This window comes from Pseudonaja textilis, chromosome Z (genome assembly GCF_049901715.1).
Source record: "Pseudonaja textilis isolate UNSWEBS1 chromosome Z, rPseTex1.2, whole genome shotgun sequence".
NCBI classification, from domain to species: domain Eukaryota; kingdom Metazoa; phylum Chordata; class Lepidosauria; order Squamata; family Elapidae; genus Pseudonaja; species Pseudonaja textilis.
This window is the reverse complement of record NC_142008.1, coordinates 122,204,336-122,224,215: the sequence shown is the minus strand read 5'-3', so window position 1 is coordinate 122,224,215 and position 19,880 is coordinate 122,204,336. Positions and strand designations below refer to the sequence as shown.

The window sequence follows — 19,880 nt, the reverse complement described above, 5'->3', positions numbered from 1 at the left end:
GGAGGAGAAGCAAAACATCTTCAACATCTTCCTTTCAAAGAAAAGTATCTGTGGGACAATCGTAATAGTGACACCAATAAAATGGGGTGACAGAGGACATGAGATTTTGTGAAAAATTGCTACACAGGTTTAGCTAAATTTTGCTAAACAGGTTGCTTGCATCCAGTCCATACAGACCTGTTAGTAATTAACGGCTTGTTGAAACATCTTAATTCATGCATTAAATACTAATGAAGGAAGGCCCCTCTCCCCAGATTAATATTTATTCTTAATATTAAAAAGAGGCAGGATGGAATATCTCCCCATAGAGAAATGGAGAAAAATCTTAACCAAGGTAGAAAGCAGTCTTCCTGCTATAGGAAAACAACTTCAAATTAAGAAGACTGAAGCTTCAAGACGCTGGTTCTTAGGTATGCCAATATTGTATAATTTCAGAAAGACTGGGCCAATCTACTCATAAGCAAAACACTGGTGGAGCTGATGGGATTTAGAATTTACATTCCTCCACCCAAATTCTGAGGTCAGGACATGACCTTTAGGACATGCATTAGGATTAACTCACCACCATTGGCATAGGAAAAGACCCAAGGCTCAATACATTGCACCAACCCCGGGAGCATCTCAATCACCAAACCCCAGAACCCTGTAAAAATCCATCCACTCACTCAGCCATTTTGTCAGCCAGCCCAGAAACATGCTGCTGTCACTGAAGTTTCTGGAAAACCAAATAAACAGAGAGCTTCTTGTAGCCAGCCTCCATTTTATTTCCTGTGGTGTGTTTTTTTCCTCCTGGCTTGGCACTGGATTGGATTTTCCTTCCAACACTGGGGCAATTTTGAGAAGCCTCTATCTTGCATCAAAGGTGAGTAGTAAATGCAGAAGATTGCTAGTAAATGGTGGACTCTGAATTGATAAAATTGGGCTTCTGAGCACAATAAAGGGGAAGGGAAGAAAAAACCCACTCAATTACGTAGTTGGCAGGATTCGAACCTGCGCGGGGAAACCCCAATGGATTTCTAGTCCATCGCCTTAACCACTCGGCCACAACTACAAGTGGAATGCCATCTGCCTTAAGATTAAAGTAAATATTAAAATACTTGTCCTAACTTGCTTTTTTCGCTTTAATTTCCCCTTTTGTTCTGCAGATTCAGGTTGTTTCTGGAGATGTAAAAGAAACTTTGTTCAGATATACATGTCTGGGAAGATCAAGTGCCAGGCCGGAACCCCATAATAAGAGGAATTTTAGGAATTAGGTTCTGAAACAAATGGACAAATTCAAATAGGCTTAAGTACTGGTAGTCCTCATCTTACAACAAAAACGATTTATGGCCTTTTTTCTCAATTAAAATCACTGCATCATTCCCATGGTCAAGTGATCAAAATTCAGATGCTTGGAAACTTATTCCTGTTTATGATGGTTGCAATGTCCCAGGGTCATGTGATCACTTTTTGTGAACTTCTGACAAGGAAAACCAATGGGGAAAACAAGATTCACTTAATAATCATGTTACCAGTTAAATTGCAGTGATTCACTTAACAACTACGGCAATAAAGTTTGTAAAATGGCACAAATCTCACATAACGAATGTCTCACTTAACAGCAGAAATGTTGGGCTCAGTTATGGTTGTAGGTTGAGGACTACCTGTGGTTGTGATGTTTGGGTACAGCCCTGGGCGGAAAGACATGCATAGAGTAGGGTAGAGTAGTGTAGAAGAGTAGAATAGAGTAGAGTAGAAGAGCATAGAAGAATAGAGTAGTAGAGTAGAGTAGAGAAGTGGAAAGAATAAAAGGGAAGGGAAGGGAAGGGAAGGGAAGGGAAGGGAAGGGAAGGGAAGAGGAGAAGAGAAGAGAAGAGAAGAGAAGAGAAGAGAAGAGAAGAGAAGAGAAGAGAAGAGAAGAGAAGAGAAGAGAAGAGAAGACGAGACTATTTGGTTCACTGATTAGACAGACAAGGAATTTGTCTCTGGTGCAGAAGCTCTCAGTGTACATGCAAGTTGATAGGCTAATGATAATCATAATATTGAATTGAATTGAAGAAGCTTCCTGGAGGAAAAGCAAAACATCTTCAACATCTTCCTTTCAAAGAAAAGTATCTGTGGGACAATCGTAATAGTGACACCAATAAAATGGGGTGACAGAGGAGATGAGATTTTGTGAAAAATTGCTACACAGGTTTAGCTAAATTTTGCTAAACAGGTTGCTTGCATCCAGTCCATACAGACCTATTGGTAATTAACGGCTTGTTGAAACATCTTAATTCATGCATTAAATACTAATGAAGGAAGGCCCCTCCACCAGATTAATATTTATTCTTAATATTAAAAAGAGGCAGGATGGAATATCTCCCCATAGAGAAATGGAGAAAAATCTTAACCAAGGTAGAAAGCAGTCTTCCTGCTATAGGAAAACAACTTCAAATTAAGAAGACTGAAGCTTCAAGACGCTGGTTCTTAGGTATGCCAATATTGTATAAATTCAGAAAGACTGGGCCAATCTACTCATAAGCAAAACACTGGTGGAGCTGATGGGATTTAGAATTTACATTCCCCCACCCAAATTCTAAGGACAGGACATGACCTTTAGGACATAACAGGATTAACCCACCACCACTGGAATAGTAAAAGACTCTGAAATGTAAATATGGAAGCATTTTTAAAAGAGTTGGTCCTAAATTGATAAAGTTGGGCTCCTGACCACAATAAAGGGGAAGGGAAGGAAAAAAAAAAACCACTCAATTACGTAGTTGGCAGGATTTGAACCTGCGCGGGGAAACCCCAATGGATTTCTAGTCCATCGCCTTAACCACTCGGCCACAACTACAAATGGAATGCTGTCTGCCTTAAGATTAAAGTAAATATTAAAATACTTGTGATAACTTGCTTTGTTCGCTTTAATTTATCTCTTTTGTTCTATAGATTCAGGCTGTTTCTGGAGATGTAAAAGAAACTTTGTTTGGATATACCTGTCTGGGAAGATCAAGTGCCAGGCTGGAACCCCATAATAAGAGGAATTTTAGGAATTAGGTAGAAGAGAATAGAAGAATAGACTAGAGTAAACTAGTGTAGAAGAATTGAATAGAGTAGAGTAGAAGAGAAAAGAAGAGAAGAATAGAGGAGTAGAGTAGTGTAGAAGAGTGGAATAGAATAGAGTAGAAGAGAATAGAAGAATAGAGGAGTAGAGTAGTGTAGAAGAGTGGAATAGAGTAGAGTAGAGTAGAAGAATAGAAGAATAGAGGAGTAGAGTAGAGTAGAGTAGAGTAGAGTGGAGTAGAATAGTGTAGAAGAATAGAATAGAAGAGAGTAGAGTAGAAGGGAATAGAAGAATAGTGGAGTAGAGTAGAGTGTAGTCGAGTGGAGAGGAGAGGAGAGGAAAAGAAAAGAGAAGGGAACAAAAGAGAAAAGACTATTTGGTCAACTGTGATTAGACACACAAGGAATTTGTGTCTGGTGGTGAAGCTCTCAGTGTACATGCAAAATGATAGGCTAATGATAATCATAATAAAGAATTGAATTGAAGAAGCTTCCTAGATGAGAAGTGAAACATCTTCAACATCTTCCTTTCGAAAAAAAGCATCTGTGGGACAATCGTAATAGTGACACCAATAAAATGGGGTGACAGAGGACATGAGATTTTGAGAAAAATTGCTACACAGGTTTAGCTAAATTTTGCTAAACAGGTTTTGCCACACAGACCTGTTAGTAATTAACGGCTTGTTGAAACATCTTAATTCATGCATTAAATACTAATGAAGGAAGGCCCCTCTCCCCAGATTAATATTTATTCTTAATATTAAAAAGAGGCAGGATGGAATATGTCCCCATAGAGATATGGAGAAAAATCTTAACCAAGGTAGAAAGCAGTCTTCCTGCTATAGGAAAACAACTTCAAATTAAGAAGATTGAAGCTTCAAGACGCTGGTTCTTAGGTATGCCAATTTTGTATAATTTCAGAAAGACTGGGCCAATCTACTCATAAGCAAAACACTGGTGGAGCTGATGGGATTTAGAATTTACATTCCCCCACCCAAATTCTGAGGTCAGGACATGACCTTTAGGACATGGATTAGGATTAACTCACCACCATTGGCATAGGAAAAGACCCAAGGCTCACTACATTGCACCAACCCCGGGAGCATCTCAATCACCAAACCCCAGAACCCTATAAAAATCCATCCACTCACTCAGCCATTTTGTCAGCCAGCCCAGAAACATGCTGCTGTCACTGAAGTTTCTGGAAAACCAAATAAACAGAGAGCTTCTTGTAGCCAGCCTCCATTTTATTTCCTGTGGTGTGTTTTTTTCCTCCTGGCTTGGCACTGGACTGGATTTTCCTTCCAACACTAGGGCAATTTTGAGAAGCCTCCATCTTGCGTCAAAGGTGAGTAGTAAATGCAGAAGATTGCTAGTAAATGGTGGACTCTGAATTGATAAAATTGGGCTTCTGAGCACAATAAAGGGGAAGGGAAGAAAAAAACTCCGCTCAATCACGTAGTTGGCAGGATTCGAACCTGCGTAGGGAAACCCCAATGGATTTCTAGTCCATCGCCTTAACCACTCGGCCACAACTACAAGTGGAATACCATCTGCCTTAAGATTAAAGTAAATATTAAAATACTTGTCCTAACTTGCTTTGTTCACTTTAATTTATCTCTTTTGTTCTATAGATTCATGCTATTTCTGGAGAGGTAAAAGAAACTCTTTTCGGATACACCTGCTTGGAATGATGTCCTGCCTAATGTCGGACTAGAACTAATAATAAGATGAGGAATTTTAGGAATCTGGTTCCAAAGCAAATGGATCTGAAATAGGTGAAGTACTGGCAGTCCTCAACTTACAACAGTTCAATCAGCGACCATTCAAAATTACAGTAGCACTGAAAAAAAAATTCACACTTAAAACCACGGCAGCATTCCCATGGTCAAGTGATCAAAATTCAGATGCTATAATTCAGAACCCTATAAAAATCCATCCACTCACTCAGCCATTTTGTCAGCCAGCCCAGAAACATGCTGCTGTCACTGAAGTTTCTGGAAAACCAAATAAGCAGAGAGCTTCTTTTCTTGTAGCCAGCCTCCATTTTATTTCCAGTGGTGTTTTTTTTTTCCTCCTGGCTTGGCACTGGACTGGATTTTCCTTCCAACACTAGGGCAATTTTGAGAAGCCTCCATCTTGCGTCAAAGATGAGTAGTAAATGCAGAAGATTGCTAGTAAATGGTGGACTCTGAATTGATAAAATTGGGCTTCTGAGCACAATAAAGGGGAAGGGAAGAAAAAAACTCCACTCAATTACGTAGTTGGCAGGATTCGAACCTGCGCGGGGAAACCCCAATGGATTTCTAGTCCATCGCCTTAACCACTCGGCCACAACTACAAGTGGAATGCCATCTGCCTTAAGATTAAAGTAAATATTAAAATACTTGTCCTAACTTGCTTTTTTCGCTTTAATTTCCCCTTTTGTTCTGCAGATTCAGGTTGTTTCTGGAGATGTAAAAGAAACTTTGTTCAGATATACATGTCTGGGAAGATCAAGTGCCAGCCTGGAACCCCATAATAAGAGGAATTTTAGGAATTAGGTTCTGAAACAAATGGACAAATTCAAATAGGCTTAAGTACTGGTAGTCCTCATCTTACAACAAAAACGATTTATGGCCTTTTTTCTCAATTAAAATCACTGCATCATTCCCATGGTCAAGTGATCAAAATTCAGATGCTTGGAAACTTATTCCTGTCTATGATGGTTGCAATGTCCCAGGGTCATGTGATCACTTTTTGTGAACTTCTGACAAGGAAAACCAATGGGGAAAACAAGATTCACTTAATAATCATGTTACCAGTTAAATTGCAGTGATTCACTTAACAACTACGGCAATAAAGTTTGTAAAATGGCACAAATCTCACATAACGAATGTCTCACTTAACAGCAGAAATGTTGGGCTCAGTTATGGTTGTAGGTTGAGGACTACCTGTGGTTGTGATGTTTGGGTACAGCCCTGGGCAGAAAGGCATTCATAGAGTAGGGTAGAGTAGTATAGAAGAGTAGAATAGAGTAGAGTAGAAGAGCATAGAAGAATAGAGTAGTAGAGTAGAGTAGAGAAGTGGAAAGAATAAAAGGGAAGGGAAGGGAAGAGGAGAAGAGAAGAGAAGAGAAGAGAAGAGAAGAAAGAGAAGAGAAGAGAAGAGAAGAGAAGAGAAGAGAAGAGAAGAGAAGGCAGAGACTATTTGGTTCACTGATTAGACAGACAAGGAATTTGTCTCTGGTGCAGAAGCTCTCAGTGTACATGCAAGTTGATAGGCTAATGATAATCATAATATTGAATTGAATTGAAGAAGCTTCCTGGAGGAGAAGCAAAACATCTTCAACATCTTCCTTTCAAAGAAAAGTATCTGTGGGACAATCGTAATAGTGACACCAATAAAATGGGGTGACAGAGGAGATGAGATTTTGTGAAAAATTGCTACACAGGTTTAGCTAAATTTTGCTAAACAGGTTGCTTGCATCCAGTCCATACAGACCTGTTGGTAATTAACGGCTTGTTGAAACATCTTAATTCATGCATTAAATACTAATGAAGGAAGGCCCCTCTCCCCAGATTAATATTTATTCTTAATATTAAAAAGAGGCAGGATGGAATATCTCCCCATAGAGAAATGGAGAAAAATCTTAACCAAGGTAGAAAGCAGTCTTCCTGCTATAGGAAAACAACTTCAAATTAAGAAGATTGAAGCTTCAAGACGCTGGTTCTTAGGTATGCCAATATTGTATAAATTCAGAAAGACTGGGCCAATCTACTCATAAGCAAAACACTGGTGGAGCTGATGGGATTTAGAATTTACATTCCTCCACCCAAATTCTAAGGACAGGACATGACCTTTAGGACATGCATTAGGATTAACTCACCACCATTGGCATAGGAAAAGACCCAAGGCTCAATACATTGCACCAACCCCGGGAGCATCTCAATCACCAAACCCCAGAACCCTATAAAAATCCATCCACTCACTCAGCCATTTTGTCAGCCAGCCCAGAAACATGCTGCTGTCACTGAAGTTTCTGGAAAACCAAATAAACAGAGAGCTTCTTGTAGCCAGCCTCCATTTTATTTCCTGTGTTGTTGTTTTTCTCCTGGCTTGGCACTGGACTGGATTTTCCTTCCAACACTAGGGCAATTTTGAGAAGCCTCCATCTTGTGTCAAAGGTGAGTAGTAAATGCAGAAGATTGCTAGTAAATGGTGGACTCTGAATTGATAAAATTGGGCTTCTGAGCACAATAAAGGGGAAGGGAAGAAAAAACCCACTCAATTACGTAGTTGGCAGGATTCGAACCTGCGCGGGGAAACCCCAATGGATTTCTAGTCCATCGCCTTAACCACTCGGCCACAACTACAAGTGGAATGCCATCTGCCTTAAGATTAAAGTAAATATTAAAATACTTGTGATAACTTGCTTTTTTCGCTTTAATTTCCCCTTTTGTTCTGCAGATTCAGGCTGTTTCTGGAGATGTAAAAGAAACTTTGTTCAGATATACATGTCTGGGAAGATCAAGTGCCAGCCTGGAACCCCATAATAAGAGGAATTTTAGGAATTAGGTTCTGAAACAAATGGACAAATTCAAATAGGCTTAAGTACTGGTAGTCCTCATCTTACAACAGTTCATTTAGTGACCATTCGCAGTTACTACATCACTGAAAAAAATGACTTATGACCATTTTTCTCAATTAAAATCATTGCAGCAATCCCATGGTTATGTGATCAAAATTCAGATGCTTGGAAACTGACTCATATTCATGGTGGAGAGAATAGAATAGAAATAGGAATCATAGAATAGAATAGAATAGAATAGAATAGAATAGAATAGAATGGAATGGAATGGAAGGGAAGGGAAGGGAAGAGGAGGGGAGGGGAGAGGAGAGGAGATTAGAAGAGAGAGAAATAGAATAAAATAGAAAAAAGAAGAGAAAAGAGAAGTGAAGAGAAGAATCCTGAATTTGTCTCTGGGGCAGAAACTCTTAGTGTAGATCCGTGGTGGAATTCAATTTTTTTTACTAACGGTTCTGTGGGCGTGGCTTATTTGGTGGTCATGGCTTGTGGTCATGTGACTGGATGGGTGTGGCTTAGTGGTCATGAGACTGGGTGGGCATGCTTGGTGGTCATGTGACTGGGTGTGGCCAACTCAATGTCACTCGTATCAAGGGGTGCCACATCTCACTCTTCCCCTCCGAGCCATTTCTTGTCACCCAGCCTCAACTTATCTATAGTTCTTTAAAAATGTTGTTCACCTTTTTTGACTTTATTATCTGCATACTATAGATGTACTTTCATGGACCACTGAAAGGAGCAAATGGCTCACATGCTTTACCCAAGAGTGTGATAGGCAACAGGCTTTTAAGGGGCTGCCACAAAGAAAGGGGGACAATGTATTTTCCAAAGAAGCAGAATGCAAACAAGAAGCATTGAAACTGGATTGAAACTGAACAAGAGAAGCAACCTAAAATTAAGGAGAAACTTCCTGACAGTGAGAACAATTAACCGGTGGAACTGCCTGTCTCCAGAAGTTCTGGGTGCTCAATCACTGGAAGTTTTTAAGAAAAGACTGGACAACCATTTCTCAGAAATGGTATAGGGTTCACCCCAAGGTCCCTTCTAAGTGTTATTTTGTTATTCTGACACCTTTCCCTGGATCTCTACTCAGAGTTTGGTATTGTGAGATTGTGGCTAAAGAAAAACCACCAGGATTCAAAGTTGATCCAAGGAAAAAGGCTTTATTGGATATACATCTGCAGATGGGTTCCACCCTTGGCAGCTGGGAGGAACAAAAAGCACAGCTTTTGCTCTACTCTTATACCTTAAAACTATACCCCTCTTCCCCCTCCCGCGTATACAAATGGCTTGATTTACAATACATCTTTCAGGATACAAGTTACATTTTATTATCTTTTTGGTACCCAGCACATAACAAACACTTTCTTACCCGGTATCTGGCATTTCAAAGACATTCCAAAAAGTGTGATAATTCCCAGCGCTTCAAAGACATTCCAAAAAAGTAACTGGTGTCTGGTACTGCACTCCCTTACTTCAAGGACATAATCTATCTTTCAACATGAGATTTGAGTCATAAAAAGGATACTTTATTAACGCTTCTCACAGTATCCTCAGTTTTCTTGCCTGAGCTGGGGGTTGGACTAGAAGACCTCCAAGGTCCCTTTCAGCTCTTTTTAAACACATGTGTATTTTATGCTCTGGACTATTGACATTGAACGCATGTAAACCCTGAAAAATATGTGGAAGTCCTGGGCAAAAGAAAGGCAGAAAAATCACTCTAGGTGTAGGGACAGTGTAAAATATTAACACATGATAAATAATGGAACAATTAAAAATAATAGCACAGAGTTTATCTCTTTCTCTTCCTATTTTTTTCTTTGTTTCTCTACCTTCCTCTTCTTTCTTTCTTTCTTTCTTTCTTTCTTTCTTTCTTTCTTTCTTTCTTTCTTTCTTTTTTCTTTCTTTCTTTTTTCTTTCTTTCTTTCTCATACACACACAGAGCACTTAACAGACAAGTGTTTTGGAAGCAGCTCCTTTAAATTTCTCCAAGGCTTGAGTGGATTCCCCCACCCACTCTGTCAGACCGCACTCCTTCTCACTCCAGCACTTTAACTCACATGGGGAAAGCGATACTTGCAGCGTCCATGCCTTTCTTCCTTTTCCCCAGAGAGAAAGAGAACGTGGGGAAGAGAAAGCTAGGAGAACGATTGCAAGTGAGCGACTGGGCGACCAGGTTGGGGGCGTGGCCAGCCAAGGATTGCCACTGGTTCGGCAACCCATACCAAATAACCGCTACCGGTTCACCTGAATAGGTGCGAACTGGTTGAATAGCACCTCTGGTGTTGATACAAACAACAAGTGGATAGGTCATATATCATAGATTATAGCTACAATCATTAATCTATGATTTATCATTTCTTGTACTTCATTAATCGTAAGGTGCAATAAGTGATAAATCACAGATATCAATTGGAGAACATAGTAGGAAAGATGAGAAGGAATGATTGACAAGACTCCGGGAGGCCCTGCACTTACCTTGCATCCAAATTGGGCCATGTGGAGACTCCTGGGAAGGGAGGGGAGGGCTGGGAGGGGCCAGGCAGGGGTGGGGTTTGGCGGTTCTGTGAACCTGCCACAACATTAGCTATGGGTTCTCCTGAATCTGGGCGAACCCATAGCAGCCCACCGCTGATCCTAGCTATCCATTAAAATCTGTACCTGTCCTATTTGGTTGCTGTGCCAAACCAGACAAATTATTGAGGTACAAATGACAAACTCATCATTTCTCTGTAGAACTGTATCAGCAGATCCTTGGGCAATCTGGACTTTTGGAGTTGATGCGGGAAGAACATATTTTGTTGGGTTTTTTAAAAATGATGATTCTAATTTAAGGTGTTCATTTCAAGTCCTGGGAGAGTACAGAACCCAGAAACCTGGAAGTCTCTCCTATTGTTATTGTGTTGTTTAATATTGCCAGAGGTGGTAGAATAGGAGAGCTTCTTCTAAAACCTATCATCTCCACAGTTTTAAGAGCTTTCAGCTCCAGATTGTTCCAGCTGCACCACAGGCCCAGTTGTTCTACCTCCCGTCTGTATGCAGAATCATCGTCTTCTCGAATGAGACCAGTGACTCTTGTATCATCTGCAAACTTCAGTATTTTAACAGAGGGATGCAGTCTTTGGTACAGAGGGAAAACAATGATGGAAGGAAATGCATACAGCCGTGGGGGCTCCTCTGCTAATTGAATGGATATTCTATGTGACTTTATCTAGCTTCACCTGCTGCTTCCTATCTGTTGGGAAGCTTATATTCCATCCAGAGGTGGGTATTCAGCAGGTTCTGACCAGTTCTGGAGAACCAGTAGTAGAAATTTTAAGTAGTTTGGAGAACCAGCAAATCCCATCTCTGACTGGTCCTGCCCCCATCTATTCTCTGCTTCCCAAGTCCCAGCTGATCAGCTGGGTCTTCTTTTGTTGCCCTGCACAGGAGAATAGAGCTGGAAAGCAGGGGTGGGGAGGGAATGAGATTTTGCAGTATCCTTCCCATGTCATGCCCACAAGCCACGCCCACCAAGCCACAACCACAGAATTGATAGTAAAAAAAATTTGAATCCCACCACTGACTCCATCTATAAAGATGGTCAGGAACAGCTAGCTGAGTCAGTTTAGAGAGTAGCATTTCTGGAATGATGGTGTTGTTGGAAGAAAAATCCAGTCCGGTTCTAAGACAGGAGAAAAACAGTGGATTGTTATAGGTGTGATGACCTGGGAGAAGGCACGAAAGTCATACAGCCACTTGAGAATTCAAACTCCCTTTTAGTGCTCAAAATTTCCCCCCAACTGCTCCCACATTCTTGGCAACTCCCAGAGCAAGGTGTGCATATACACACACACAAACATCGCAGCCTTTGACTGCACCCAGTCCAGCAAAGCAAAAGCACAGGGAAAGGAGTCCATGAACCATGGAACAATGAGTCCACAAAGTAAGGAAGAAGCAAGTACACAAATGTGTGTAGCAGCACACCCAACTCTACCAATTCAATGTTAATTCCCAACAAATCCCCCTCCCCACAGCATTTCCTTAAATGTCAATCCCCAGGTGTGCCTTGTGAAGAGGGGCAGGGCGCTCTCCTCCTTAGTTGTTGGGTCAGCTGCCTTCTTTCTACTCTCTATGCTTGGGGATCAGGAGGGGGAAGTCTTTGCTCATTGGCCAAGCTCTGTCGCTACTCACGTCCATTGCTTGTCCTCTCTCGGTCATCCTGTCCCCATTCCTCCCTGCTAATAAGCCGTCCAGGGGTGGGATTCAAATTTTTTAACAACCAGTTCTGTGAGCGTGGCTTAGTTGGTGGACGTGGCTTGGTGGTCTTGGTGGCTGGGCGTGGCCAAATCAACATCACTTACATCGAGGCATGCATCTCCTCGCCTGGCCTCTCATGACTGTGGGGATGCTGCAACAGTCGTAAGTGTGAAAAAAGATCATAAGTCACTTTTTTCAGTGTCATTGTAACTTTGAATGGTCACTCCACACAAGCAAAGTACCAGCAAAGGAGGAGAAAAAAACTCCAGTCATTCCTGAGATAGGAAGTCTAGTCCTGCCAAGAATGTAATAAGGGTTAATGGACTTTCTGTAAGCAATACCAGAATGTTTCCTTCCTGCCTTCCTTATAGGATTAGGCCAGTAATTTCTTCTAACAACCGGTTCTCCGAACTGCTTAGAATGTTAACAACCAGTTCTAGCGAATAGGGGAGAACTGATAGAATCCCATCCCTGAAGCTGTCCCAATCCTGAGGGGCCTTGGGCTGCCTTGGCCTGCTCCTCCCAACATTCCTCTGAAGCCAATGAAGCTATCCCCTCCAGTTCTGGCCTCCTCCTCCTCCCCAGATTCAGGCTCCGATGGGGGCAATACAATAGAGTTCTGGGGTTTGATAATTGAGATGCTCCAGGGGATTGTGCAATGTAATAAGCCTTGTGTCTTTTATTATTCCAATGGCAATGGGTTAATCCTATTATGTCCTAAAAGTTATGCCCTCTTTAGAATTCAGGTGGAGGGCGATGTAAATTCTTAATCCCATCAGCCCCAGCCTTCTGTTTCTGAAGACATTTGGTTTATTAATAAATTGGCCCAGTTTTTCTTAATAGGTATAAAAATACCCATCCTAATGACTTGAGGCTTCTGCTTGATGCTGTGGCAGGAAGACCTGGGCTGCTTTCTGCCTTTAAGAACATGTTTCTCCATTTCTCCTTTGGGGAAGTATAATATTCTGCCTTTTTAATATTTCCAAAAATATTTCATTTTCGAGGATGTGTGGGCTTCCCACGGTGTTGAATATCAAGCTTGCAGGGTTGATGGCAGTAGGAGATTTTTGAGATGGGTAGAAAGATCCTCTTTCTAACAAATACATTTTGGGAGTTTATCTCTGTTATCATGGTATCTGGATTTGTGCAGATACAGCTAAGCTATTTCGTAAGGAATAATTAATGGAGGCCATCCTGTGTTTCTTGGGACCTCGATAAACAGGAAGTGTCCCCTTTGTTGAGAATATCTTCTCAGAAATTTTTTTAAAAAGGAAATTTACCAGACTCGTGAACCACAATTATTACTTATACAATATTTTTCTTGCCTGTAATATTTATTGATTCATGTTAGTTAACTATATTATTATTAATATTGCAATGCATATTAGGGAGCCAACAAGAAAAAGGAAAATATCAAGGATAGGAGGCAATGGAGAGTAGGACCATTCTTTGCCATAATATTCCTTCCTTCCTTCCTTCCTTCCTTCCTTCCTTCCTCCTACCTATCCATCTCTGATCTTCCTCCCTTCCTCTCTCCCTCCCTCCCTTCTCTCCCTCTCTGACTAAATAAGAATGATAGGTATGGGAAGATAGCCAACAAATCTAAAGCATCATATGGCTATACAATAAACAAAACATTACAATCATCCATCCATCCTCTTAGTTTATCTCATGTTGTTATTGTCCATTGTATTGTTATATCATTTGTGATTTTATTCTGTAGTTGTATTGTGTTTAGGTTCATACATGTGATATGCACAAGTAGCCCACATTTAGCAACCACATTTAGTTGTGGTAGCTTAATCAAGTGAAGTGTTTGCTAGATGAAACTACAACTAAATTTAATACTTGATTTCATCTTTCCTTACAATACAGTCTGCAAAAGCTGTAAATATGAGCATTGGTGGTAAAGTTACTTTTTCATTACTGTTGTAATTGTGAATATCTGAATATCTGAACATCCCTTAACGAGACAGTTATTTAACAAGGAGTACTGTAAAGCTGTTAAGTGTAATGTGAACCATAAAGCTAAAAAACAAAAACTACTAATTAAATAATTAGTTTCATTGAAATATATGTACTGTTGTTGTTTTTTGAAAAATACATTGTGTCTGCCAATGGTCTATTCATTTACAATTGGAAAAAAAGGAATGATGCATGTTTTTGACCATTTCTCTCTCTCTCTCTCTTAATGGGAAAAATATTTACTTAATGATTTTTCAGATCAGACTATTCATAATATTTTTATAGGCAATAGCAAAAGTAGACCCAATCTCTCTTACTTAGAAATAAATTTAAATTTCCTGAAGTTTACATGTCAGTGAGTAGACTAAGATTGCTGCTATTTTCAAGAAAATATCTAAGTAAGTCAAAGATATTAACCACCTTTGTGTATCAATTTATATGAAATATGAGCGAAACCAGAACAACTTTCATGAAGGTTCCATGGTGTAATGGTTAGCACTCTGGACTCTGAATCCAGCGATCCGAGTTCAAATCTCGGTGGAACCTAAATTTTTGCATTCTTAGTTTCCGGATTTAACAGGTTTTTCTGTTCCATCTCTCTGTAGAGAACTCTAAGGAAGGAGACATTTCCTCTTTTTAGCTCCTGATGCTGATTGGTTCCTCAATCATCATTTTTTTTTTAAATCCCAAACCTGCAAAAACCCAGAGACAAGAAGTGGGTGGGCTTCATTACATTGCGCTGCCATCCAGCGGCCGCGAGAGTTTCTGTAGGTCAGAACTGCCCTTATAAAACACGAATGTTTTTAGGATTGATATACCTTTAAAATATACACGCGTGTCAAAGACCCCATGTGGGTGCTTAAAATGCAACCCCACCCCCCACAAAACCCTCAATGCGGGAATTTGGAGTCGAAATCCAGGGCTGCCTGGAGGCAAATAGACAGGAATAACAATTGCATTGGGAGAACGGAAAATTCAGACGTAACACGTCGTCTAAGGGCTCAGAATTGAAAACTCTCTGAGCTGTTGAAAACGAATTAAATAATAAACAAATAAAATAATAAGAGGTGTACTGTACGACCTTCCTACACCGAGATTGATCTTAATTAATTATTAAGAAATGTTTAAAGACCTCTGATAATGTTTGTGAAATTGAAAGTGTATTAAGAAATGTTTAAAGACCCCTGATAAAATCAAAATTTCACCCTCCCCGTCGGGGAATCGAACCCCGGTCTCCCGCGTGACAGGCGGGGATACTCACCACTATACTAACGAGGAGTAGCTGCTCATAGTTTTTCTAAATGCTTCTCTCATAGCAACCCATCGTTTGTAATAGAAGGATGCTGCACTGAAATTCCTTTCCTCTGTTGCCCCAGTGCATCACGTCTGTATCTTCGGATGGCTGGGGATTTGTCTGTTTGGCTGCTTTAAGCCATGACGAAAGGATTTCTCCTTGCTTAAACATCAGCGCAAACTGCAAAAGGCGGGGTGGGGGTGGGGGTTAAAGGGAGCACCCTCTGCCTTTGCTCAGGGGCACCCTTTCCACAGCTCCCCAGCAGGCAGGAAAGCCCAAACTGAGATTGCATAAAGCTGGCATTGTCCTGGCTCAGAGATAAAAATCTTGGAAAGATCATGAGTTTTCAAGAGACAGCTGGACTTTCTGGTTTTTCTTTGAAGATGCTTCGCTCCTCCTCCAAGAAGCTTCTTCAATTCTGACCTGGATGACTGAGAATCTCCATAGACGTCACGGGTTTTGTGCCGGAGAAAAAGAGCCGCGGATTTGCAAAGCTTTCTGACGTAATTCGGAGCTTAGAAAGCTTTCAAGGGGTCTTTTTCAGCAGAGATCAATGGAAGGTTTTACGGTGGGTGGATTCCTTTTCCTTCCTCCGGCGCTCAAATCTACATTTTGGGGCTACCTTTCATTGCACACGGAACGTGAAAACGGAAGGGTAAAGGCACTCGTTAATTTTCGTAGAAGCAGCTGCGATGGTGATGTCATAAGCCTGAGAAGGGGATGACGGGAAGCCGCTTTCCAGGAAGTGGCTCGTTGGTCTAGGGGTATGATTCTCGCTTCGGGTGCGAGAGGTCCCGGGTTCAAATCCCGGACGAGCCCATTTTCATCCCCAAGGCGATTTCCCTCCCTCTTTTCTCTTTGCCGTTACTTCAGCTGTAGCTTTTGCTAGTTTAAAACAAAAAGAAGTACAAAGACGCTGGAGGGAGTGGAACATGGACATTGGTTTCTGGGAAGGAAGGACGGTGGAGGAAGACAAGCACAGAAGTTGGTTTCTAAGAAGGAAAAAGGGAGGAAGAGGGGAAGGGGATAAATCGAAGCACTGGAATTATGATCTGAGTTAGCTTCAGCCATCCATTTTGGAAAATAAGGATGTGATAAGTCCACTGAGGTGTGGCTCTCAAGAGAAAGACCAGGGCAAACTTTTGGCTGGAAATATCTGGACAACCACCAGAAAGAGGTAAAAAGCTGTGACCTAATGATGCCACGATTTCTGCAGACCAAATAAGCCATATGGAATAATTCTCCTCCTCTTCCTCACATCTCTTCTCTTTCATATTTTAGATTTTTAAATTCTGCCTTTGCTTTTTTAAAAAATAAGTAACTTAAGGCAGCAAAGATAATATGTCACTATTAAATAGGATGGCAGTCACGCCTCAAACCTGCTGTCCTGAGGATGTTGTACAGTATGACATGTATATATATGTGTGTTTGTGGGGGGGAGGAGTGTTTTCAGGGATGTATACATACTTACAAGCACAGATATGTATACGCTTGACATGAAGGCTGGGGTAGCATATGTGAAATTGCATCAGGAACTGACATGTCTAACAGTTTTACATATGGTTTATAAATAGTTTTGAAAAATGATCGTACAAGAAATCTTCAGCTTATGACCACAATTGTTTCCCCCCACCCCCCAAATAAAATATGTTGTTCAGTGAGAAATTTGTTACGTGAGTTTGTTCCATTCTATGACTTTTCTACCCACATTTGTTAAGTAGAAATCACTGCAATTCTTCCATTAGGAACACAACTGTTAAGCAAATCTGAGTTCCCCATTTGACTTGCCTTGTCAGAAGGTCACTAAAGGGGATCACATGGACACTATTATAAATGTGAGTCAGCCATCAAGCATCCGAATGTAAATCAGTGTCCATGGTGGGGATGCTGTAATGGTCGTATGTGTGAAAAATGGCCGTAAATTGCTTTCCTCAGTGCTGTTGTAACTTTGAACGGTCACCAAATGAACTTGCGTGTGTACAGAACCATTGTAAATGACTAGAGGTGCACAAATTAACACTCCAGAAAATACACCCAGCTTATCATTCATCAGCTTTGCACACCAGAGGTCTTTGCTGTGCAGCTGGTTAGCACATGTGACTGTTAAAGAAAAAGAGATTGGTCCATCTCAAGGTTCACATCTTTTACAACTTATCTTGCCATCATGCAAACCTACTAAAATTTCATCTCTAGTTTCATGATCCTGTTGGAAGAAATATCCTTCTGGCTTCAGTTCCAATGGGGGAAGAAAGACCCTGGAAACATGGAAGCTGTTTGGAAAGATGGTTTAATGGTGGACAGGATCACATGCCTTGGAGCTGATTAGTTGTCAAACTCCCATGGGGCCATGCAGGGGCAACTCTGTAGACTGTGTCCTGAGTCCCAGGCTTGGTTGAGCCTTGCTGGATGATGAAAGGGCTTTGGGATTCCAATTATGGGTCCGCCTGAAGGAGGTAGATCTTTGTTATGTAGAATAGACTGCCCAGATTCCAATGGCCCATTAACAAAGGAGAGGGGGGGTGAGTTTCTGCCTCTGAGTTTCTATTTCTCTTTTAGGGGAAACATTCTGCCTTTTTAGTATATCCTAAAATATTTCATTTTCCTAGGAGAGGGGTGGGTGCTAACTTCAAACAATCCTTTCTCAACCTTTACAAACAATGGCTGAAATGGATTTTTGTTTCATTTTTAATGGGGTTGACAGACGAAATTCCTAAACCTGTGAGTTAGATATCATGTCACTTGGCTGAGGGAATGGCACTTTATGACATACAACTTCCTGGATGGGGATGCCTGCAAGGAAGGTGTTTTTTTAAAAAAACTCAAGAGAATGGCCCACAAAGGGGTCCCAAAGTCCCACCCCTTTTTAATACGTGTCCTGTACTAATTTTTAATCAACTGAATGCTAAAAATATTGTTATATCACCCCTAGTACTGCTGTCCTTCCTGCAAACAAGAGATTGGCTTGTTTTAACCATTTCAGTTTTAAAAATCCAGACACTTAGGAAGGTCTAAAGGAGGAGAGCTTCAAAATGAAGCCATTAAATATAATAACCCCAGGGATTTAAAAATGAAATTTCTGCTAATGCATTAGCCATTTCAAAGCAGTAATATAATGGGCTGAAATTCAGTTTTCTTTGCCTATTTTCAAACAACATTCCTAGTTTTTTTTTTTCAGAGGAAATTTCTAATCAACTACCAATGAGAAGAGATTTGAGTTGGCAATTGTTTTCATTTCAGATTAATTTCCACAGATTTGATGTGCCCAGAACCAGGAAAAGGCTGCCAAACTGCAGATTTTTACAAGTGTATTCATATATTAGCTTCCAGTTACACACACATAAAATGGATTCATTTCTTAAAGAGCAACAGCAGGTTACACTCAATCATCTTTTGATCGAAACCCATGCTTAACTAACCTTGGTCATTCTCTCCCTTTCTCCCAAAGTGATGCAAAAGAGAAAAATTAGGACATTAAGCACTGGATGGCGATAGTAAGTTAAATAAATGCTTTAAATAAATGATATCTCTGAAACTGATAAGACAAAAAGGAACAACCGCTTTTATTAGCAGAAGATGGTTTCGATCCATCGACCTCTGGGTTATGGGCCCAGCACGCTTCCGCTGCGCCACTCTGCTACTTGAAAATATGTTTCTTTCTACTGCAACTTGTCCTTTGTCTTTTCGGGTTTTTTTTTTTTTTTAAATGAAACCATTACATAAACAGGATACACACTGCATACTGAACGCAGGAAACATCCTTTGCAACTTTGTATATATCAAAAGTATATCTTGTCACATTGGCGTAAGGCTTGCCATTGGCTGCTTTCCCTGCATACGTTTATAAGCTTAATGCTCTTGCTAAGAGCTTTTATTTTAACGTTTTTGTAATGTAGGTACCATTTATTTTACCCCTCTAGTTTTTTCTTTAAATAGTTCAGCTATCCCAGAAATCTTACTCCAGAAATGTCACTGAAGTACTTAAAATAGTAAATCTTAGCATCGACTCGCTTTTTCTATCAGGGGCAAATTAACTATGGGAAACGACGCAAACACCGTAGCTGCTTAGAAACCAGGATAAAAGCGCCAGTAATGTGGTTAACGTAGAAGCAGAAAACTGACGGCAAAAAATGACGTACCAAGTTTACCCTTTGATTTTACTTTAGTTTAAATTTATAATTTCACGCACACCCAATACCCAGGTTTCCTTTTGAAGTTTAAATCGTGACTAACAGCTTCTTTAAAGAAAATTTGATTGGCCCTTAAAAGGGCCTTTGTTGTTAGAATTATGGCTTAAGTTTTCGAAGGTTTTAACCGCCGAAGCCGTAGAGGGTGCGTCCCTGGCGCTTCAAGGCGTAGACGACATCCATGGCGGTGACTGTCTTCCTCTTGGCGTGTTCGGTGTAGGTGACTGCATCGCGAATCACGTTCTCCAGAAAGACCTTCAGGACGCCGCGAGTCTCCTCGTAGATCAGGCCCGAAATGCGCTTCACGCCACCGCGGCGAGCCAGACGGCGGATGGCCGGCTTGGTGATGCCCTGGATGTTATCGCGAAGGACTTTCCGGTGCCTCTTGGCGCCTCCTTTCCCCAAGCCTTTGCCTCCTTTTCCGCGACCAGACATAGCTACAATTCACACTCTTCCTAATCAGAAAAGCTATTGACTACCACCGGTGCACTGGTCCCTTATATACAGAGGGATCCGACCAGAAGGAAAACTACAAGAAGGAACAGTAACCACTTTCCCGCCTTGAAGCAATGACCGGTTAATTCGATTTCGTCCAATCAGA

General features: G+C 40.9%; 1 protein-coding gene and 9 non-coding genes across 10 annotated transcripts; 2 read left to right on the top strand and 8 right to left on the bottom strand.

Annotated features, from left to right (window-relative positions):
• Positions 1 to 969: 969 nt before the first annotated feature.
• Positions 970 to 1,051, bottom strand: TRNAS-AGA (transfer RNA serine (anticodon AGA)). The gene has a single exon. It is a non-coding gene; the product is annotated as a tRNA-Ser (tRNA).
• A 1,688-nt stretch (positions 1,052 to 2,739) lies between these two features.
• Positions 2,740 to 2,821, bottom strand: TRNAS-AGA (transfer RNA serine (anticodon AGA)). Its single transcript has one exon. It is a non-coding gene; the product is annotated as a tRNA-Ser (tRNA).
• Positions 2,822 to 4,487: 1,666 nt separating this feature from the next.
• Positions 4,488 to 4,569, bottom strand: TRNAS-AGA (transfer RNA serine (anticodon AGA)). Its single transcript has one exon. It is a non-coding gene; the product is annotated as a tRNA-Ser (tRNA).
• Positions 4,570 to 5,289: 720 nt separating this feature from the next.
• Positions 5,290 to 5,371, bottom strand: TRNAS-AGA (transfer RNA serine (anticodon AGA)). Its single transcript has one exon. It is a non-coding gene; the product is annotated as a tRNA-Ser (tRNA).
• Positions 5,372 to 7,303: 1,932 nt separating this feature from the next.
• Positions 7,304 to 7,385, bottom strand: TRNAS-AGA (transfer RNA serine (anticodon AGA)). The gene has a single exon. It is a non-coding gene; the product is annotated as a tRNA-Ser (tRNA).
• Positions 7,386 to 14,275: 6,890 nt separating this feature from the next.
• TRNAQ-CUG (transfer RNA glutamine (anticodon CUG)) lies at positions 14,276 to 14,347 on the top strand. The gene has a single exon. It is a non-coding gene; the product is annotated as a tRNA-Gln (tRNA).
• Positions 14,348 to 15,007: 660 nt separating this feature from the next.
• On the bottom strand, positions 15,008 to 15,079 carry TRNAD-GUC (transfer RNA aspartic acid (anticodon GUC)). The gene has a single exon. It is a non-coding gene; the product is annotated as a tRNA-Asp (tRNA).
• Positions 15,080 to 15,842: 763 nt separating this feature from the next.
• Positions 15,843 to 15,914, top strand: TRNAP-CGG (transfer RNA proline (anticodon CGG)). Its single transcript has one exon. It is a non-coding gene; the product is annotated as a tRNA-Pro (tRNA).
• A 2,745-nt stretch (positions 15,915 to 18,659) lies between these two features.
• On the bottom strand, positions 18,660 to 18,731 carry TRNAM-CAU (transfer RNA methionine (anticodon CAU)). The gene has a single exon. It is a non-coding gene; the product is annotated as a tRNA-Met (tRNA).
• A 504-nt stretch (positions 18,732 to 19,235) lies between these two features.
• LOC113449460 (histone H4) lies at positions 19,236 to 19,734 on the bottom strand. Its single transcript, XM_026720574.2, has one exon. It carries the CDS (start codon positions 19,712 to 19,714, stop codon positions 19,403 to 19,405), a length of 312 nt encoding a protein of 103 aa, XP_026576359.2. The 5' UTR covers positions 19,715 to 19,734; the 3' UTR covers positions 19,236 to 19,402.
• Between the last annotated feature and the right edge of the window lie 146 nt (positions 19,735 to 19,880).

What these genes read in the sequence shown, in the direction of transcription:
- LOC113449460 (XM_026720574.2), bottom strand. Translation starts at nt 19,714, where the DNA reads ATGTCTGGTCGCGGAAAAGGAGGCAAAGGCTTGGGGAAAGGAGGCGCC.